Below are 22,398 nucleotides of genomic sequence, written 5' to 3' on the forward strand. Positions count from 1 at the left end.
CAGTACTGTCCTAACCTCTGATTCCATTTCAATTGCGGCATTTAATTTGGGATTACTCCGCCTCCTAGAGCACTAGAAGAATATAGCAAAACAATTATATATATATTAAAAAATTCTATACACCATACTACTATCCTACTTATATCTCACTAAGTAAGATATAAAACATTTATTACCATTGAATGATCATTTATTACATGTTTATTTATTAACAAATGGTAATAAATATACCACATTATATATAATGAGATGCAGGTAAGATGGTGATATGGTTTATACTCATATATTTATTTTCCTTCAACGCAATAGTATATAAGCTTGGGTTGAGTCGTATTGACGTTATACTTTCTAATAGCGACCAAACTTGATAATGACAGTACTTTCAAGACGGGTATGAACTGATTAAGTTCACAAAAGTAATTTCATAAATCAATGTAACTAAATGTGATATATTAAATCCGTTTTATAATGAATATAGTTTTATAATCTAATGCACCACAACTAACCATATCAGCTTGTAAGTTTTATTTTGTGGGATCTCTTTGTGAACCAAACATTTCCTATGGGTGTATCTTAGTCACTTTAATCACCACGTGTAAATCTATGGATAGTATCGGTAGCTTATCATTCCAGAGCATAAGAAACTTTACCTCTTCTCAAGATTGACAACCAAGAGAAGTATTGTCATCATCAGATGGACCCAAGAGGAGAGATAGTGTCTTCCTGGGGTTTTAATCTTTGGACACTTGAACAACTAAGCCAGTTGATGTCTGGTTTGTTTTGAGGTGACCAGAGCCAATCAGATCACGAAGATGAAATCTCATATCAAGTGGAGACAACCGGAGACGCTTCTTCTCCATAGAAGTTAACATCATCTCTTTGTATCTCCTGCGGTTTAGAAAAGAAAGCACTTCCTTTCTTCCCTGTAACCGAAAGAATCGATTAAACACATCATACCCAGTTGTCGGGAAGATGATTCATTTGGTACAATCTGGTTAAGAAACTCTAATCCACATTACAGTCGGAGATTATTCCGTTTCACATTGGCCATGATTATGTAATTTGCAGAAATTGTTTCTTATTGCCCACCAGAATGGTATGCAAATAAATAAACATGCAAAGCATTCGCATACCTGAGAGAGACCCTTTAGCACTGAACCAATATTTGGAATTGCAAACCAGTACATGTTTGGATCAATAAGCTGACGAGTCTAAAAAGAAGAAGATAGCAGTTGTTAGTAAGAAGACAGGGCTGAATGCCACCAAACCTTTTTAGAAAGAACCAAAAAGAAAAATAATAAACAACAAACTAAAATCATCCACACAGATATTCCAGGAGGTCATGATCCATGCTATGAATTAAAAAAGGAACCCACAAACTCACTTATAAGTTATACATAACTATTCAGATTGATTCGTGCAATTGTGACTCATTAAAGACGATGAAGTTTCCATGTTCACATCAATACCTTGCAATATCCTAAATACCTTTATTTTTATGTGTTTGAGAGTAGAAACTTCAATACCTTACAATAATCTACATACATTACTTTTATTTGTTGAGTATAAATCTCATTCAAACATTAAGAATATTCCTCTCCCATGAAAACAAGCACAAACCCAGCCTATGGCAAGAGAGCATAACTTCTATTTTTTTTTTTTTAATCGGTAAGGGAACATAACTTCTGTTAATGTCACTATCGTATTATATGTTTTTAATGGCCAAAATGTACACGATTTTCTTCTTTCTTCTTTAGCGAACTAGATAGGTCTTATCTCTTGTATTACATCTTGTATACTTGGGCTTTGCCTATTCTTATTAATATTACTGTTTACCTATCAAAAAAAATATATGTTTTTAACCTGCCATGTTTAAACACCATGTAAAACCTCTCCAAAGCTTAATCTTCCTAATCAGAATATCAGTTCAAGTTCCAATTCCAAATACACACGCACACAGCAAAACAAGTACAAAATACAACTATAACTAATCATAGAATTCTAAAAAGAACAACATTAAAACTATATCACTGAAGATTCCAGTATACTTACAAAAAGGCCAGCATTGATTAAAAGGGAGATGTGTCCATCCTTAACCTTTCCCCCAAGTGATAAGAGCGTATGCTGCAGCAAAAGCATTGTTCTTTTGAGTTGTGTTGTATCTAATACAGCAAATAGTTCAAGCGGTTTTACCATTTATAGAATAACTCCCTTATACCAAAAAAAAATGTTTCATAAAAAAATAAATAAATAAATAAGCACCCTTCACATTCATTATATAGAAAAATAGTAAAAAAATAGGTAACCAAAAGGACAATTTTTAGGTGAAAGTACCAAGCTTTTTAAATATAGATATGTCCATACATACCTCAGAAACGGTTTTTTTTTTTTTTTTTTTTTTGGAAAAAAGAGTTCTTTTTTTAGAAAAACTTTTGGTCCATTGTTATACAAATTCAAAAGCCCAACCAATTAAAAATAATTAAAATTATAAATATTTAATTTATGAAAAACCCAATATCCAGACCAAAAAGGTAAAGAGATTCATCAATTAATAACCATCGTCTCTACAAAAATGTCAGATGTTTTTTTCTCAATTAAAAAAAGACAAACATGAACAATCACAAGATTATTGAAGAACTGTTTCTCTCTAGCATTCAGAAATAAGTCTATCAGTCCCAATGATATTAAATTTTTATCATACATCTCAGTGCTCTTAATGTACCATTGTACCTACTAGAGAAATGCATAAAGGCTTGATATATGGAACTTGGGATATATTTATTTATTTTGGAGTTGTTCTGGTAAACAACCAGCATACTCAAGCTTTTTCCTCTTATTAATATATAGCTAAAAAGTGCCTATCTTCTAAGTGCTTCACAAATTTCCAAGCGCAAAAATTACATGGTAGGTAGTAGAATTCTCGGGCAGATACCCAAAAATCTCAATTCTGTCCAAAAAAATTTTTTGATAAGTAATTCTGTTCAAAAATAATTCACAACAAAAATACCTTCTTGATGAAAAAACAGTACAAATCAATATTTATCTAGAGCATCAATATAAGGCAAAACGTTCTGGCATATTTAAATTTTAAATATTGACATAGAGAGAGGAATTATTCTAAGAGATAATGCAACACACAAAATAATGCACATCTACTATTCCTTTATTTTTCCTTGGAAAGAGCTTCTAAGTAGAGAAGCTCAATACATGTGGAAAACTATTGCTTAGGATGCATAAATTTGGTTAAACATGCATGGATGAGAACATATGTACTCACACACATAAGCGCACATGCAGTTAATAAGACCGTAACAGAAGTCACCAAAAGAACAAGGTAATGGCATAAAAGTTTATGTTTGACTATTCATAGAAAAGTTTTTATGGGAGGAGAATAAATAGTATTTAAAAAAAGATAAAAGTGGATTGATATTCATAACACTCACAAGCTCTTGATGTTCTATACTAGATTCCAGCTTAGCATCCACAACATGTGTTCTAAACCATTTAAAAACTTCAAGATCACCCTGCTTCTTTTCTCCCAGTCTTTTCACAACACATTCTATCTAGACACAAAAAAATAGACAGGAGAAAATTATTAAGAGGAATGTTATAGCCACAAAGGAATTATACAAAAGTAATCTAAAAAACTGACGTGACTTCATGTGATCCATCATATCTACTTTATAATAAATAACTTTGTGGCTAGAGTACCGATAAAAAAAAATAACTTTGTGGCTAGAATATTTCTCAATTATTAATGGGCTTCCAATCCCTCAAAAGGGTTGGCATTGTAGATATGGCTGGTGCACAGAAAACCAAGCGCACCATAGTCACCAAAACCACGGTGTCCATTCGCCACCAAGCACAAACCCAGATTATGTGTGGGAGAATCTCTGTTTTAAGTTTTTCACATTAAACCCCACCCTTGTATGTGCTTCCATGAAAAATATGACCCTTTATCCTTCTAGACAACGTGAAATTACTCAAATTCAACCAACCTGGTTTAGATAGTCATCCAGAAACATTACAGCATGATCATCCTGTCCAGTATTTAATTTGAAAATGCACACGAAAAATATGACCCTTTATCCTTCTAGACAACGTGAAATTACTCAAATGCAACCAACCTGGTTTAGATAGTCATCCAGAAACATTACAGCATGATCATCCTGTCCAGTATTTAATTTGAAAATGCGCACTACTTTCTCTCTTCTTAAACACTGCACAAAAAAACCATCACACCCTATGTCAATCATAGACAACTTTGAAACAGAATTAAAACAACCAAAATTTCAGACACAAGAAACATAAAAAATCAAAGAAACTACGTACTATTTAAAATTTAAAATTATTAAATTTATTTTGATGAGTAATATTCACTGTTAAATTAAACTTGAAAAATCATTTTTCTATCGGATATATAGCATGCATTTATAAATGATCACTTTAGTATGCTTTTTTTCTTTTCTTCCTTCATTTTTCTTCTTTGTTTTTTCTTTATTATTGCAAGACAACAATTTAGGAATACGGCACAAAACAAAGGAATTAAGAGTATGAATAGGAGTTGCTTCACATATAAACAGAAATATTCACCTCCAATTGTACCTAATTTAAGGCTTGAATTAAGAAATTAATGTTTGTTTAGTACCACGAAGAAAAAAATTTAAAAGATTAGAAACCCTTTCCCCCGTTTAACTTACCCATCTATAGAAAGGGAAATGATAATAAATAACTGAAATAATCGCCAGATATTGGTACCCCATTCTGGACTCAACAAAATTCTTCAAAATTAAGGCCAAAAACCAGACCTCCAATTCTCTATCCACTTGCGTCCTGTCCTTTACGCTGCTGTACAATTGTGACCTTAAAACAAAGGGCTGAATTGCGACCTGAGAAGTGAGAACATACATTAATTTAACAAAATTCAAGGACATTAATGGAATAAATAAATATTACCTTGTACAATATTAAATGTTAAAAAATTCTACAATGTATAGAGTGAAAACTTCATTAAGCGAATTAGAAGCTTGCTCATACTTGTTGACTAATTAATTAGGCCAAACTTAAACTTATGTCACAAATTCATTCCTCTAGGTTGATTTGAGTGGTATGACATGAGTAATTTTTAGGAATAACAAGTATAACAGGCATCAAAATCAGGCAAACAATCTCTTCGTGTCCAGATAAGTTGTTAAGAGTTTTATTGGCCAAACTTAACAAGTATAACAGGCATTAAAATTTTAGGACCTATAAGCCAAAAGCTGAACTGCAAGACGAATAAGAGTAATGAACAATTAGGTAGTAAATAGTAAAATCCTTACCCTAATTTTCAAATTACGCGTAACTGGATTTTCATATTACCAACGAAGCACATTATGCAAGCAGGTTAAACATTATCCTGAATTTTCTGGAGAAAATGATGAACCCTAACCTTCTCAATGTGCGGGAACTGACCTCGCATCATGCGCAGCGCCACCAGTGTATCGCTAAATGGAAGATTTTCCTCTGCATTAATGAAACAAAAATAATAGTAATCGCTTGAACAAAATTAAAATATTTCAAATTCAAGATTTTTAAAATATATATATAAATATATAATTTACCTAGGGATAGAGTCTGATCAAGATCGCTGCATTGGAGCTCGGTATCTTCTTGGTCCCGGAGGCGTTTTCTGCCTCTGGATGAAGGTTCTGGAATCTCATCCATGTTGTCTCCAATACTGCAATTCGCCGCGAGATTCCGGAACCAATTGGAGTATATTCTTCGATCCTCGAGAGCACCGACTTTGCCCAGAATCGAAGGACGAGTAAAGACCGTTTACCTGCATCTCCATCCTATTAAGAGCAAGATCATCATTTATGAGATATAATTTTTAAGCTCAAATATGTACCATAAATAGCAAGATGATAGACACTGGAACTTAAAAATGATAAATATTGATGTTGTAAAAATTATATCGTTAAAATATTTCATAAAATAAAATTTGAATTAATGTGATTTCATCAAAATATATTTAGGGTCATCCTACATTCACATAGGATTCATCGAGAATACCCAGCCGATGAGTCGAAATTTTTTTTAATTTTTTAAACATTTTTTAATAGAACATTACTATTCATAACCCTTACGTTAAGTACCACACAATTTTTTATTTTTTTTAATTTTAAAATTTTTTTAAAAATTTTATTTAGTTTTATTCTTCTTAAAATAATTAAAAATTCTTCTATTAATTATCTATATATTATATATTTAGTAAGAGAAAAAAATTAAAAAAATAACAAAAAGAGTGATGTGTAGTGTATGAGTCTTATAAATAAAATTTTTCTTTTTAAAAATAAAAAAATTTCAAATTCATTTAAAAATATTTTATTAATTATTAACTTAAAAAATAATAAAATAAAATTCAGTAAAAAATTTCTATAGAAATGTTTTGCGGAAGAAGTGGTTTCGATATATTTATAGGTTTTTTTTTTTACACATTTATACGGGGGTCCCTTCCAATATGGAAATCAAAGAGGCACGGTGGGATTAGTTGTTAATGTATTTTCGTAAATTGCCAGCTTTCCAAGGTTTGAAGAACATTCATGATATCATTGATTAATGGTTAGATCGTCCAGTCCGATGTGCTATCAGGATCATTCACTGCTTGCAAAACCACTAGAGAATCTCCAATCACTACAATCTTGTTTACTTGATTTTTTGAGCTTCTATTAGGCCAATAAGCAAAGCCTGGACTTTTCCATGTTTGGATTCCGACTTTCAAGATGCTTTGAAATGACAAAAATTGGTATGCCTTCCTTAGATCCGCATACTGCTGCTACAGTACACTACAAAAATTGGTGTGCCTCTCCCATATTTATAGTTTAATACAATATATATCAATTTATAATTTTATTTTTTTTATCAACCAAGCATTTATTGGCTTCAAATAAGTGATCAAGACTTGAAGATATCAATTGCCCAATTTCAACGAGACGGGAATTTACCCAATTTGTTTCGCTTACTTTATATAATTTGTATGATATTGACGTGTCAGTATATAATCAAATGGTGTAAAAAACTTGGTTTAATAGAATTTGTAATGCATATAAGGAGAGATTAAAAATGAGCCCCTTGATTTATATGCCTTTAAAAAAAGATCAATAGGTATAAGAAGAAAAAAATGCTGATATTTAGTTTTTGCATATCATTGTGCTCATGCATAAGCATGAGTTGCTCGATGTCAACCAGCTTTAGAAAGATTCGAAAGTATGGAGTTTAGGAATAACAATATGTGATACAATCCATGAATTTAATATAAATACGATACGAAATCAACAAATTTGAGTTTGATGTTTATAGTTTTAGATTAAAACATATTGACCCGTTAAAATATGATTTATAAACAAGTCACTAACAAGTAAATCCGCTTGATAAAAAATCAACTTATTTTGACGCATTTATCTTTTTACTCAAAACTACATACACTTATACATTCCTAACCCTAAAAACCAAAAAACCCGAAGTGTAACATTTTCACTCTCGCTCTCACTCTCACGGACCTCTCACACACACCGCCCCCCACCCACAACTACAGCCAGTCTTGAAACTCTTATCTCTCGGCCTGCACTCCCACCCTAGCGCCACCCCCATTGCCACCTCACACCACCCACATCTTAGTCTCGCACCTCACTCTTAAGTCTCTCGACCTGCTCTCTCACACCGCTCCCACTCCCACCTATCTCAGTCTCATTCCCTATAAAATCTCAATCTCATGTCTCACATTGACTACCCCCTCTCAATCTGCTTCTCTTTGCTCTGTTGGCTGCCCCTCTCTACTGCTTTATCGTCTATACCAAGTGCCAAGAGTAAGTTGTTAAACCCTTTGTAGTTTCCAATTGATTGGTCATGGTTGTGATGGCATTTGACGGTTGTGTGATTTTGGTGAGCATCTGAACTTATTTGGGTTGGTGTGAAATTAGAACTTTCTTGTTTGACATTATCATAGACATGCACAATAGTTGCTTTGTATCTACTATAGTTGTTTTGTTTTGGTTGTTTATCCACTATAGTTGCACAATAGATATGCACAATAGTTGCTATATAGCGGCTACATTATTTGCCTTGGTTATTTATCTACTATAATTGTTGTGTTTTGGCAATTTATCTATTATAGTTTATGTGTTTTGGTTGTTTATCAACATTTAGTATTGGTGGGTGCGTCATTGATTAATTTAGAAATGCACTAAAAGTAGATATTATTGAAGCATTAGTTTGCACAAAAGATTGATTATATGGTGAGCAAGGTAACATTATTTTTATTTTATTAAATAATTAATTGTAATGGTTTCAATATAACAATATTTTTTGACATAAAATTTTACTAATGCCATCTTTTTAAATAAAAACACAATAAATAAAATTGGACGAGCTAACTAAAAAATATGGAGTTGGATATCAATAAGAACATGAAGTACGCTTCACTTCATTCTTCAAGTTCTAAAAATGTTTTGGTTTGTGTTTATTATTATTACAATATGTTTATGTTTTTATTATTTAGATTATAATTTTGAACCAATGTTCATAGTTGACCTTGTTAGGATTTTAATTTTGGCATTTTTATTGTTTGGATTGTTATTGGATTTTAATTCGGGTTTGTGTTTTTATTGTTTGGATTGTAAATATTGGTTTTATTGATATTTTTCATTAGTGGTTAGTTTTATATTTTATGGAGATGTTGTGATTTTAAATTTTATGTAAAATTATGTTAATCATGTATGATGGATTATTCGAATTTGTTAAATCTATTTACATAAAGTAGGTTGAAATAGGTCATGTTATTCAATTTCTAATTGATTAATAACAAGTCAAAAAAGATTGTGTCGTATTATCCCGTTGTTTAAATGAGTTATGTTGGGATTTAAAGTTATGATTTGTTTAGCCTTAACGGATCCTGCTCGGATTGATTTATATAATATAATGTTCATGATTTGACATGATCTGTGAACACGATTTGCTATCCTTAAATTGGAGCCTATTTGTGGCACGCAATATCGGTTAGAAATCAAATTACATAGCATCTTGTGAGACTTAGCTCAATATTTGAGCCTCAGTTGTATTTTTTTTCATGACACTTTCACATTAGTTTTAAATATGAATAATTATATTTATCATCCTCACATACTATACATTATACATATTTTAATTTTTTTTTTCTATAACAAATATGTGATGTATGGATGATAAATAAAACAATTCAATTAGTTTATTTAATAAGAATAAAATAAAATAAAAAATAATATTAAAATATATAGTATGTGATGATGAGTAGCATCCTCTATAAATATTGGCAGCTGAAAAACCTAATTACATGGCATGTGATGTCGTGCCTAGAGAACGATAGATTAGAAATTTCCCATTTTCCAACTTAGTATAAATAAAAGGATAAAATTCAATTAGGTGAATAAGATAACTATGGAAGTGAGGAAGGGGGAGGGTCTCTCCTCTCTCAATGGAAGAAAAATTAAAAAAGGGGAGGATTGTTGAGAGATGGAGGGAGGGAATATGGATATAATCGGTTTGGTTTGATATAGTTTTGAACATATTTTAGAACCGAACTGATATATATATATATATATATATATATATATCGATTTTGAGATTTGAAAAACTAATACTGCAACAGTTATATTCATAAATCGGTACTTTTGATTTTATCAGTTCTAATATGATTTTTCCAGTATATTATATAGTATATATATTATAGTATATAATAATATAGTGATTGTATATTATATATATAAATTATAGTAATATATTATAGTATATTATAATATATAGTAATATTGTATTAGTAGTTAATTAGCATAACTACTAATACAATAGACTATAGTGATGATATATATTTATTTACTAGTGGAGGGGCAACGTTTGATGCACGTTTGCTTAGTTGCGTTTGTTATTATTTTAGACAAAATTAATATTTTTTTATAAAAAATTGATGGTAATAAAAAATTTGTTGTGGATGGAAAGAATAATAAATTTTATAAATTTTTTTAGGATAAGTATAGTAAATTGGAGGATATTAATTAGATGATAGCAGAAATAAGAAAAAGCAAAAGATCAATTTCCAATACAACATAAAGGGATGGAAGTTGATTCTATTTGTAGGTTTGCCAAATTTGTTCAGAGCAAGCTTAATTGAAGTTGAACAAAAAAAATCAGACATTGCATCACATAAAACGACATAAGTAGGGTGCAAAACAACCCCACACCAACAGCAATAAGGAAAATGGAGAAACAAGATTGGTGTCATTTGTCATGCCAAAATTCCAGTCTGGTCCCTCCGTTCAAGGCAGGATGGTGGTTGATTCTAATAATTGCTCAAAAGCACTTGAAGATCAAGTTGGTTATGTCCAAGCTGCTGGATTTCTTTCATCAACTGAAAACACCAAAGGAGAAAGGTTGGGATTACCTGATAACCAGAAATTTCCATCAGATTGCTCTGATAAGGTAGCTTCTTCTATGTATTTGACATTATCGGCTATCCTAAGAGAGCCCTATGCTGAGAATTACAGGCTTGAGACTTCTTCATACGATTATGTTAACCCAAAAATTGCTAGGAATTGGAGGGCTTTGAATTCAGAAAATGAAAATATGATGATTGATTCAAGTGCTTATCGTGACTACTTTCCTGACCTGCAGCAAGAAGAAAGACTTGGAAGCTTTGCTCAAACATGTTCTAGCACTATAGAATGTCTCAACCAAAACAGCACCCCAATCTCAAGCATGGGAACTAGATTCCCAGTTCCACTTGTTCAGGGTATGGACGGTGGCTTTAACACCCCAAGTCAACTTGGTTTGAAAAGTGTACCCCAAGAAAACTACAATCTATTGGGTCTAAGGATGGATGGAGGAGCAATAAGATTTTCTGGGGGAAACTATGCATTACCCGAGCAATATGTTGCCAACAACTTCAACGGGAATTCCAGTTATACAACAGATGGTGGACTCATGGGGTTTCAAACGCCAGGCCTTAAAGAGGAAAACAAAATGCTTATAAAAAGAATGAAAACAAAATAATAATAAAAAATGTCATATTTTAATTTCTATTGTACTCACCACCATAGGAAGATGCAAATGCGCTCCAGAATTGGAAAGATAGAAAAAAGATACTCTTGGTCACAATTCAATATGCAATCAACATTAGATATCTTTGGAGCTGCACAAAAGCATGCAAACTTGGAGGTGAGCCAAGTGAAACATTTGAGATTTTGAATTACTGATTGAATAATCTTGCTAGCAGAACTAAGATAGGAAAGAGAGAAAATAAGTGGATATGATGATATAGGACTAACAATAAGTGTAACAATTGCACTTAGAGAGAGAGAGAAAAAAAAAAAAACCCAAGCAAATGGATGAAAAGAAACCCAACATAAATGATCCTTTTCATAAGCATAGAAATCTGGGGATGAGGATGAGGCCCCCCAAATAACAGTTAATGCCTAGCAAAATAAATAAACTATAGAAATCCAAATCATCATAACATTAACAAGTGAATGCACTCTGTCCGTGCATTGAAGAATACTAACAATACAAAGTATATCCAAATTCCCAAAGTCTTTTTTCAAAACTCTTCTTATATACTTTTGATAATTAAAGTTACTTCTTTCTGAGAAGTGGGCCTGGAATTGTAGTACACTCAAGACTGAAAAAAAAATATATGATCAATCAAGGAAATTGATAGACTTGAATTTATTAAATGGGTAATTGGTTGAAATCATAATATAAACTTAATCTTCAAGGATTTGAGGGCTATAAATATTTGCTCTTTTCTAAGACATCATATGATTAAGAAATGATCTTAAATCTCTCACCTAAAGCGACATCATTAATTTGATTGGCCTTGTATTCATCATCAGGAAATATTGCTATATGAGGCTGCACAAAAAAAAAATTAAAAACGAAATTAGAAACTCGAGCTATTGTGAAACCCAGACTATTTAACTCCAAAATTCCCGAGTTTCTTGAAATCTTTAAAAAGGATGGGCTTGTTCCTATTCTCCAAGCTCTTGAACCCAAAATCAGTGCATCTTTCTTGGTCCTAAAAAAGTAAGGGAGAAAAAAATGTTTGCAGATGTAACCGAGGAGGAAGGAAGCTGAGAAATGCAACAAGCAATTTCATAAATAGTTCTTGTTACATTCAAAACGGAATTCATAAAGTACAAAATATTTACTTACCCAAGCAAATAAAAGCTTGCTTTTCTACCCTTTCATTAAACAATCCAAAGTCTTGTTCGAATACCATCTATTTACCAAGCATTTGGATGATGTTTTAAGCCATTAGAACCTCAAAATAAAGCAAAATATTATTTAGAAACTTGAAAAGAAACACAATGAATGAGTTAGTGGGGCTTATGTATACTCACTCCATTGCAGAAGACCATATCCCAATTTCAAAAATTCAGACGCCGCTTTCCAAATGATGTTTGATGGGTGAGCTAAACCTTCATAGATCTACATGATGAACTGTGAGTTAATCCCAATACTCGGTAAATGCAACAACTACGAAAACAAAACAAAAAAAATCAGTCAAATCCCATACAAAGAGAGTGATGATGGCTGAGCTAGGCTTCTTTAGCCATGGGCAGTGAAGAGAGAGAGAGAGAGAGAGAGAGAGAGAGAGAGAGAGAGAGAGAGAGAGAGAGAACTACCGAAACCACCATTTCTAAGGCATGGTGGAGGAGATCGAGAAGAGAATGGCAGATCTGGCTGGCTTGGTGTGGCTTTGTACATTGGTGACACATTCCTAAATTCATAATATAAGATGAACAACCAGAAGCCATCTTTAAAAAAAAAAAAAATTAGAATCCTTGTTCTGCCATTTTCCAACCACACTAATTGATATCTACGATGCTTATAGTATCAATTCACAAAAGAATTCCAAGAACATGATATAAAATAAAGGATACCAACAACAAGATAGGAACCTAACAATATACAAACCAAGCTTAATGTATTAATAACAAAATATATAAATCCAAAAAACAAAATCAATAAGAAAATATACAAATCCAAAGTGAGAAAAAAAAAACCTGAAAGACATAAAAACCTCAAAGCACCATCAACTCCAAACCAAAAAGTGTAGATTTCCTACCAAAATGTGTAATTCCCAGCAAGAAAGAAACCAAAAAAACAAACTAACTAAAGGGAAAAAAAATAAAGCATCATCAACCCCAAACCATACAGTGCAAACTACTTTTGTGCTGTATTTTCTTGAACAAAAGTATTATACTGAATTCTCCATTAAAATAACCTCTAAATTTTTGGTATAAAATAAAATAACAAAATAACAATAGCAAAATATTTTAAATTTTTTTCTTATTCAATTTTACTACTACTTTCATACTGTTGACGAGGATAAAATAAAAAAAATTCAACCTCAACAAAATTCAACCCATTGCTAAACTGTCATAAATACAAAAGAGTTGTTCTATGTAGATTCCCCTTAGAGGACTCCTTTGCAGTCCTAACGCATGCAGCTACCAAGTTGTCAACAATTTTATCACTGAATTGACTAAATTATCCTTCTTTCCAAAACCTACCTAAACCCTGGTATAAGTGCAGGGTACATGACTGGGAACATCTGAAAATCACCATTTGGGGAAGCTGGAAAACCAGAAAATACTGGAACCTGAGAATAACAAAACTACAAAGTGATTTAAGATAGAAGTTGAAAAAAAGCCACAATCAAAAGCATGAAGAAAAATATATCTAGAACAAGTGTTTCAAACACGACAAACACAAATTCATAAAAATGTTTTCCATTGAATATTCTTTAAAAAATAAACAACTTCTGCGTGCCCACTCAACAATAGTTTCTTAATATGTAAAACAATTTATACTAACAATTCCTCCTCCTCCCCACCACCACCCCCCCCCCCCCCCCCCCCCCCAAAAAAAAAGAAAAGCATATCAAGAGCAGTATCTAGAATTCCCTCTCCCATAACCTTGATTTTTAAAAATGGGCTGGCCTATGTAAGCTATCATTAGAAGGTTAGATCCAAGTCACCATTAGCATCTTTTATGGAAGCTATTTCTAAACTCTACAAGATAAGTAGGCTTCAAACTGGCATCGCTCAATAACTAAAATTGTAGGAGTTAGAAGTAAGAAAGTCAGTCAATTTTTATTAACCAGTTCCTCAAGGCTCAAGTCCGAAGAAACAGAAGTACAAACACACAAGGCTGGTGGTAGGGAATGACAGAATGTTTTCTTGCGCACCCATATTGGAATTCTAATCAGTCAATAGGAAAAAAAAAAGGGAATAGTTTGTTTAGGAAAGAAAGCTAGGTTAAGAACAGGTTCAAAATCAATAGCAAAGTGCATAATTCGAACCAAACCCCACCTATCCATATTAGAACCAAACCCGACTCTTTATATTAGAATTTTCGTAAGTTCTTGAGAATTGGAGCCCCTTAATAAGAAACATCAATATAAGAATACCCTTATTCCCTAAAACAATACCCTAAAACTTTTTTAAGAGAAAAATTGCACCTAGAGATTTGAAATTCCGAATGACTAAAACCCCAAAAACTTTTACATACTTTTTTAATCAATCAACATCCATTGGAGAATTGACGTAAATTGAAAATCCCTAGTGAGTGATGCAATATTAAAAGTGCATTCAAGACCTTCTTTAATTTAATCCCATATTTTATAAATAACTAAAAATAAATAAAGACAAGAGGTTACAATTGATGTTTGAGAAATGGATGGAAGGGAAAAACTTAAACTAAGGAGGAAGAACATACTTCTACATTAAAATTAAAACTCAATACTAAAAGAAGGATCATGTAAACATGAAAATCAAAACAGACAGCACAAAAATTTGAAACAAATAGTAATAGAAATTGTAACAGATAGCAGCAAGTTCTTTTCTCTCTCAGATTCTTCAAGTTTTCAACCCTTTTCCCTTGATTTCTTAATGACTTATAGCTATAAAAACATCCAAAAATGATTGCTAATGGATGTTGCAATTTATAACATGTAGAAAGACTACCTTGAGGAGAATTACTGAATTAGGCAGTGGAGAAACTCCAGAAGGTAATGGACTAACAAATTTTACTCTATCACCAGTAAATTTTCCATGATGCAGTAATAAATTATGTGTATACTAAATAAATTATGATACAACCATTCGTAGCATAGTAACCAAGCATCTGGATAATCAAGCATCCATATATATTAATAGTTACATAAGAGGGAAAAGAAATAGCGTGTCTGCTTTGAGTGTAGTGCTTTTTGGCGATGCAATGGATGCCTCCTGCTTCAGCAGAGCCTGAGAACTTAACGATCCACCAGTAATATCAACCTCAACGCTACTTATAAAAAACAAAAAATCCACCACACTGCTAGAGCTTCTTATACTGAAACCCAGTAGCCTGCGCAACTCATTTAACAAAAGGATGTTGGAACAAATTAACACTTAAAAAAGGAATTCCCGGATAAAAGAAAAAAAAAAGAACTAAGCCAGTGTAGCTATTATTGCATGATGGCTGACCTAGGCTTCTCTATAATTACACCAAAATATTCGCTATTTATCAATAAGACAATAACAAATAACAAAATTTCCAAAAACTCGCAAAATATAAATAAGTGTAGATGTTCGTTTAAGATATCATAGGCCCGTGGATTCTATAGTCTACAATTTAATAAACCTCTTTTTATAAGTAGAAGGAATACAATTTAACAAACTTTAAAAGCCTTTTATATGGCTGCCAGGAGTTTTCATCAAATGGGTCATAAAGAACCAAAACCTCAACTCAAGTGATATTAATTCAACTATCTAGCCTTGATTCTTTGGTTTCTGAAAATTTTCAAATCCCAATGTAGAAAAAAACATAAAAAAAAATTTAAAATTTTGTTGTATTTCTATTTTATCAGACCAATACCAGTCAATTTATAACTACAGCGATCAGTGATGCTGAACTGCAACATACATATACCAATATACCCTCAAACTTAACTTGTTGTTTTTAAGGATATTTGTAAATTCTATTATTTCAATTCAATATAATCCTGATTCTATCTAAACAAAAGCCATTTTTAATCTTTTGAAGACATGCAAGAGTCACAAGCAACTGAGCATACCTATGATTAGTCAAGGGGATAAAGTTATAAAGTTTCCCAGAATCCAGATCATCTTCAAGACTGTGTGTGTCAAGAGCAGCCGTCCATACTTCTCCATCGTGCCACACAATGGCATCAATGACAGGCCCGTCGTCAAACATAGAAACATCACAACTTAGTAACAAAAGAAACTTAGCAAATATAAAAACAAAAATATATTTAGGACTTACTTCTGCTCGCTTTCGTAGAATATCAATTCTATTTTGGAGGTCGTTGGGGGCCCTTTTCAGGTTTGTATCTTCCACTTTAGTGCGTTTCTACAAAAATAATATCTGATAAGTTATATTGCAAATCCTAATTAGCTCAAAAAAATAAAATCCACAAAAATCTAAAACTCAATCAAGTAGAGTAATAAAAAAAAACCCATTAGGTTTTCCTAAACAAGCAAATGAAACACTGGTTATGATAAACAAATACATAAAAAACACGGCACGGAGTTGAAATTACTGCGATCTTTAAGCCAATCGGAGTAATATTCTCCTTCCTCTGCAAACAAAAATATAGAACATATCATCAAATCCATAAAAAAAATAATACATAAATTAAAAAACATGGAGAGAGAGAGAGAGAGAGAGAGAGAGAGAGAGAGAGAGAGAGAGAGAGAGAGAGAGAGAGAGAATTAAGCATAAAATGTAAACAAAAAAGTCTCTTATATGAAGCATTGGTTAAATCAATCACAAGATTTAGTCTAGAGATAACTTATAGAAGGTGCTAGAATGCCCCCAAAAAGGATAATCCCGGCAATAAGAGAAAAACAAGTAGTATAATACAGTTTAAGGTTTGCTTCTTATTTCCCATCTTAAACCATAGGCAAAAAAAAAAAAAAAATAGAATCCTTTTTTGGCCATTTTCCAACCAAAAAGGAAAAAAAAAATTAGCCAAAAAGTAAAGAGCAAGAAAATAAAAATAGTAGTTGGGCCTCAATAATTGATATCTACGATACTTAATGTATCAATTCACAAACAAATTCCAAGAACATGATATAAAGGATACCAACAACCATATAGGAACCCAACAATCTACAAACCGAGATAAATATATTAATAACAAAATATACAAATCCAAAAAAAGAATGAATAAGAAAATATACAAATCCAAACCCAAAAAAAATCTAAAAGACATACAAAACATAGCACCATTAACTCCAAACCAAGAAGTGTAGATTCCCTCCCAAAAAGTGAAAACTCCCTACAACAAAGAAACCAAAAAATCAGACTAACTAAAGGCAAAAATAAAACCGATGACATGAAAAAAAAAAACAAAAACAAAAAGCATCATCAACCCCAAACCATCAATTCCAAACCAAAAAGTGCATATCCCCTAACCAAAAGTGTAGATTCTCTGCAAGAAATAAACCAATAAATCAGATTAACTAAAGCAAAAAAATGATGACATGCCAAAAAAAAAAAACTCAAAGCATCATCAACCCCAAACCATACAATGGAAATTACTTTTGTTGTGGATGGAAGGAATAATAAATTTTATGAACTCTTTTAGGATAAGCATAGTGAATTGGAGGATATTAATTAGATGATAGTACAAATAAGAAAAAACAAAAGATTAGTTTCCAATACAACATAAATGGATGGAAGTTGATCTCCCCCTTTCACCCTCGCATCTCTTCGTCTCCCTCTCAACCTGGTGCCTGGTGGCCCATCCCAGCCCCTCGCCCACTTGAGGTCTTCATCGACGAGAAATCGGAGCCCTATCTCCTTTGATTTTTGGCAGAAACTTAGACAAAGTCAAAACTTTAAATAAAACCAAGGGTAAAAACAGAAAGTGGGAAGCTTCAATTCCATTTTACCAAGAATTTCCTAGGGAATTTGCCCTGAAACCACACGAAATACGGATGGGTTTCACAAAATTGCGAAACATGTTGAAAAAGAACAAGATCCAAACCCAAACATAAAGCATTCAAGTCTTTTGAAAGATACCAAGAGTAACAAAAGATATTGCAATACGAACCTGTAGACGGTAATGATTCAGAGTCTGAAAATGGGTCCAGTGGAAAAAAAAAAAAAAAGACAGGAAAGACAGAGACCAAGATCTCGATGTTAGTAAAGAAGAAGAAGTAGCAGCTATGGTGTTGTCGTTGTTCATTGACATATTCTGACAAAAAATGGATGAAAAAATTTGCTTTTTCTTCATTTAATTGATGATATTTATAAAGTTGAGTTTTTTTTGTCTTGGAACTGAAGGAGCAGACGCAAAGACAACAAGATGAAGGCAAGATTCATGAACCATCGCTGAATTTCTCTTCATTGTATGCAAATGCTCATGTACAGCAAGGTGCTCGAGTAAATCACAAATCAATAGCAGTAGTAGAGACCTTGCGACCAAAATTACAGAGAAAAAGAAATAGGAAGATCTTCTGTGATAAAGGCAACAGTGGCAAAACAGACCCTTAGGAAAGAGACCGAAATTGAAATATTACCATGTATGAGCTTAGCGATGGCAGCAACGGACAAATGGTGACGAACGACGATGAAGGTGACGAACGACGGTGATAAGGGGCTCTGAAATGCACTCATGCGGCGGCTTGAGTGATGGAGGGCTGCTGAAGGATTCTTTTCGTCAGGTGTGATAGGGGTCTCCGATTGAGAAAGAAGAGAGAAACGAAGAGAAAGAAGAGAGAAAAACATCACTTTCGGAAGAAAGAGAAAATCAAGAAAGTAGAAAGATAAAAGAGAAAAGAAAAGATAAAGATGCCGACTGTCTGACATAGCTGCAGTAAAAGATCAAAAGACCAAAAAATCTACTTTTAAACGGATACAAAAGCACAACACGAGGGTTAAAAAAGAGATTACAATATAGTACACAGAAAAAAATGAAAAGTGAAAAAATCATTGTTCCTAACACTGTAGCACGCCGATTCTCGCTTATATAATTACTATAGATATATGATTTTAAAATTTAAAATTATACTAATTAGTAATTTATCATATAATTCAAACTTATTTTTATATATAATTATATATAATACAAAAAATCATATAAAAATGTTTTATACAATATAAAAAATTAAAATATATATGAATCGATTAGGTCTGGTGTTAGAAAAAGGAAAATCGGGACCGAATCGATTTCGACCGATTTTGAAAAAAATGAAACCAATACTAGGCTGAACCGAACTTGGTACCGGACCAAACCCACCGATCCAGTCCAGTTTACTAGTTCTTTGTTTTTTTTTTTTTTTTCACTCCTAAGAGGGGGATGGTATCATATCATATATATGCTTGAATAACTTTACACTACACCCTTGTGGAACTTCCATTCTTATATACTTGTTTCTCTGCCCCTTTTTTTTTCTAGCTAAGTCAAGTATACCTTCTTTTTGTTTTTTTATTATAAGTAAAGGTATTATATATATATATATATAATGAGAATTTTGAGGTAGAGATGATAATTTTGAGTTGAGATAAAAGTTTAAAATATTAATTTTTAGTGTTATTATTGTTTTGAAATTTGAAAAAGTTGTATTGAGATTTGAAAATGTTGAATTTTTTATTATATTTTGTGTGTGAATTTGAAAAAATTGTAATGATGAGATGAGAATTTTGAATTTGAGTTGAGATTTTTTTATTACCAAACCTGCCCTGTATACTATATACAAGAAAATACCCAATCCATACTAGAGAGCCCCTAATGACCAATAAGCTTGTGAAAATTAGAAATCTATCCAAAATACACCAATTCCAAATAGGAATAGAACATACCTTCCCAACCGCTTATTTCCTGTAAGACTAATACTCAAGTACCCGAAATTCCCTCTACAAGGATGACTTCATAATGTCCTCCCTTTTGTATTCCCTCAACTTGAATTATCTCCATTAGCGTCGTAGTTGATTATCCAAGAAAAATGCTTTGAACTCCCTACTTTTCTTAATTTTTGATTTAGTTTCAAGTGAGTGGCCCACCTCTATTGCAGTGAGTAGTGCTTTAAATTGGTATTCACATCCTTCATATGAAATCCCTACATAATGTTGAATCCTGTTAACCTTATACAGAACTCAATCCGATGATGAACCCATTATATTTAAGGGTGTGCATCCGGACCGGATTTTTACCCGGTCGAGTCCGAAAATCTGGATCCAAGTGTAATACGGGCGATTATCCACCCGGATTACACTTGGGCGGTTATTATAAACCCGGATCCGATTTTATAACCCGGTAATCTGTAACCGGGTTATACACCCGGTCATTTCCTCCCCCCAAAATGACACCGTTTCTATCACATTTCAAACGAAAATTACTCTCGAAGACTCAAACAAAAAAGTCACTCTTCAGTCTTCTGTCACGCTCGTCACTATCGTCTCTCAAGTTCTCAACCCTAGCCGATGGCAATTGCTATTGCTATTGCAAATCTCAAGTTCTCACGTCCGTCTCTGTCTCAAAACCTAAGGTGTGTTAATCTCTCTCTCTCTCTCTCTCTCTCTCTCTCTCTCTCTCTCTCTCTCTCTCTCTGTGTCTCTGTCTCTCTCGATTTGGGTGGATCCCTTTTTCTAGGTTTATAGTTGATTTTCGCTTGGGTCAGCGCTATCTCCATGTGTTTTGTCTAAAATTATTCTGATTTAGTAGTACATGCATTTACATGGAAGTCCCCAAAGGCATTGCAAGATTTAGCCTTTAAATCTTAGGCTTTGCATCATCTAGCGTCAAGAACCAATGGTTGTTGAGAAATAGCATTAGTGTTATAGATGAATTTAAATGATATTTCTATAACATCAATAATTTGTTAGGAGCTAAGCTCGTATTTGTTCAAGGGTGTTCCTTATATTTGGTTGGGCATTCAATGTGTTTAATGTATTTGGTTGGGCATTCAATGTTGTTCAATGTTGTTCCTTATATCTGGTTGGTAAAGCATAATGTAATTTTTTGTAGACTCATTCCCTTTTATAATTCATCAATTTTTTTACCCACCAAATATGAGAAGAACAGCAAAGAAAATATATTAAATAGTCATGTTATTTATGTTTATCTTATAGTATTTCTAATTATACTTTTATGTTTGTCTTATTAGATAGATACAACATTAATATTCAAGCTATATATATGCAGTATTTAATCATGCGTGTGTGAGAATTTTGAGAAAGGCTTCAGATAGTAGTGTAGCTCTGGAATCTATGGGCCATTCCAAACGGGCCTCTTGTTTTCAGAATATTCATTCATCTATACCCATGAGGCTACTGAATAAATGGTAGCTTGAAGGAAAATACAAATGAAAATGACCTTACGGACCCATTAATGCCTAAAATCCACATAATTTAATAAAGTTAACGCGTCAAGTACGTACTGGCTAAACTCACAAGCCTAATTGCTTGCTGAAGTGGTATGGTCATGTACGCTTCGAAAAGTAAACAGTAGCACGCATTAAAGTGAGGGTAAGCTTTTGATTTTTTGGACTGTCACATATAGTCATGTACTTAATTTTATCAATATTTCTGTAAATTAAAGAAGCTGGCTAGGAAGAAAATAACAGCTATTTAGTCATGGCAATCTGGGTCTTTATTTTTTAACTTTTTTTAAAATGCCTCCAATCACGCTAACGTTCGTATGAGAGTGTTGCCGATGGCTTCAAGTCTAAAATTTGGATAAAAGTTCAGATTTTACCTAAATTAAAGACTTTTACCCACCAAATATGCAGAAGAACAGCAAAGAAAATAAACAGACCTCATGTGTTCTGTTTTGCTAGCTAGTTGTAAGTTTGGTTTTATTTAGAATTCAATGAGGATATCTTTGTTTATGCTTATTTGGATATATATATGTGTGTGTGTGTATTGTTGCTGATTTTATTTTTATTATATTTATTTTTCTTTTCTTATGCTTAAAACAGATGGAAGGTAGTTTTAGTGATAGTGTTGGTGGATCTAGTTTAGCTCATATTTCATTAGACATAGAGGAAGACACTAGTCCTTTAGTACCTTCCTCCATAAATACCCCAGATCCCAGGCCCGCACCATCTCTCCTCCCAAAGCCAAAAAGAGCCAAGAAGGCTATCAACCAATCTCATGTATGAGATCATTTTACAAATATTGAACCTGTTGATCCCATTACACCGAAAGCTCAATCCAATTATTGTTTCAAGATTTATGAATGCCATTATAAAAATGGTACTTCACCAATATCGCAACACCTAGGATATTCTTGTTCAGACTCTCCCATTAGACAGGATAAAAATCTTGAGAAAGATAAATCACCATCACACACTGGAGTTAGAATGGATGGTAGAG

General features: G+C 32.6%; 2 protein-coding genes and 1 long non-coding RNA gene across 6 annotated transcripts; all 3 read right to left on the bottom strand.

The window, feature by feature from the left end:
- Positions 1 to 402: 402 nt before the first annotated feature.
- Positions 403 to 6,011, bottom strand: LOC122305348 (serine/threonine-protein kinase 19). 4 transcript variants are annotated; one of them, XM_043117812.1, is made up of 8 exons: positions 5,604 to 6,008; positions 5,432 to 5,505; positions 4,701 to 4,889; positions 4,128 to 4,220; positions 3,444 to 3,563; positions 2,053 to 2,124; positions 1,134 to 1,211; positions 403 to 923 (listed from the first exon to the last, which is right to left on the bottom strand). In XM_043117812.1, exons 1-8 carry the CDS (start codon positions 5,704 to 5,706, stop codon positions 732 to 734), a joined length of 921 nt encoding a protein of 306 aa, XP_042973746.1. In that variant the 5' UTR covers positions 5,707 to 6,008; the 3' UTR covers positions 403 to 731. The 4 variants fall into 4 exon arrangements, with proteins under 4 accessions (XP_042973746.1, XP_042973747.1, XP_042973748.1 ...); XM_043117813.1 differs by having other exon boundaries at positions 4,809 to 4,889; positions 5,604 to 5,997; XM_043117814.1 differs by lacking the exon at positions 3,444 to 3,563 and having other exon boundaries at positions 5,604 to 6,011.
- A 6,394-nt stretch (positions 6,012 to 12,405) lies between these two features.
- On the bottom strand, positions 12,406 to 13,675 carry LOC122303947. Its single transcript, XR_006240865.1, has 3 exons — positions 13,584 to 13,675; positions 12,693 to 12,787; positions 12,406 to 12,495 (listed from the first exon to the last, which is right to left on the bottom strand). It is a non-coding gene; the product is annotated as an uncharacterized LOC122303947 (long non-coding RNA).
- Positions 13,676 to 15,171: 1,496 nt separating this feature from the next.
- Positions 15,172 to 16,342, bottom strand: LOC122303466. Its single transcript, XM_043115261.1, has 2 exons — positions 16,130 to 16,342; positions 15,172 to 15,420 (listed from the first exon to the last, which is right to left on the bottom strand). The coding sequence occupies exons 1-2, from the start codon at positions 16,267 to 16,269 to the stop codon at positions 15,231 to 15,233; spliced, it is 330 nt and encodes a 109-aa protein (XP_042971195.1). The 5' UTR covers positions 16,270 to 16,342; the 3' UTR covers positions 15,172 to 15,230.
- Between the last annotated feature and the right edge of the window lie 6,056 nt (positions 16,343 to 22,398).

This window comes from Carya illinoinensis, chromosome 3 (genome assembly GCF_018687715.1).
Source record: "Carya illinoinensis cultivar Pawnee chromosome 3, C.illinoinensisPawnee_v1, whole genome shotgun sequence".
NCBI classification, from domain to species: domain Eukaryota; kingdom Viridiplantae; phylum Streptophyta; class Magnoliopsida; order Fagales; family Juglandaceae; genus Carya; species Carya illinoinensis.

Excerpts from the sequence above, each read along its gene's own strand:
- LOC122305348 (XM_043117812.1), bottom strand. The coding sequence starts at position 5,706 with ATGGATGAGATTCCAGAACCTTCATCCAGAGGCAGAAAACGCCTCCGG. Across the intron at positions 4,221-4,700 it reads ATTTCCCTTTCTATAGATGG|TGTTTAAGAAGAGAGAAAGT; the intron begins GTAAGTTAAACG and ends TTTTTTGTGCAG. Across the intron at positions 1,212-2,052 it reads TAATCAATGCTGGCCTTTTT|ACTCGTCAGCTTATTGATCC; the intron begins GTAAGTATACTG and ends TCTTCTTTTTAG.
- LOC122303466 (XM_043115261.1), bottom strand. The coding sequence starts at position 16,269 with ATGTTTGACGACGGGCCTGTCATTGATGCCATTGTGTGGCACGATGGA. Across the intron at positions 15,421-16,129 it reads ATCCCCTTGACTAATCATAG|GCTACTGGGTTTCAGTATAA; the intron begins GTATGCTCAGTT and ends TGAGTTGCGCAG.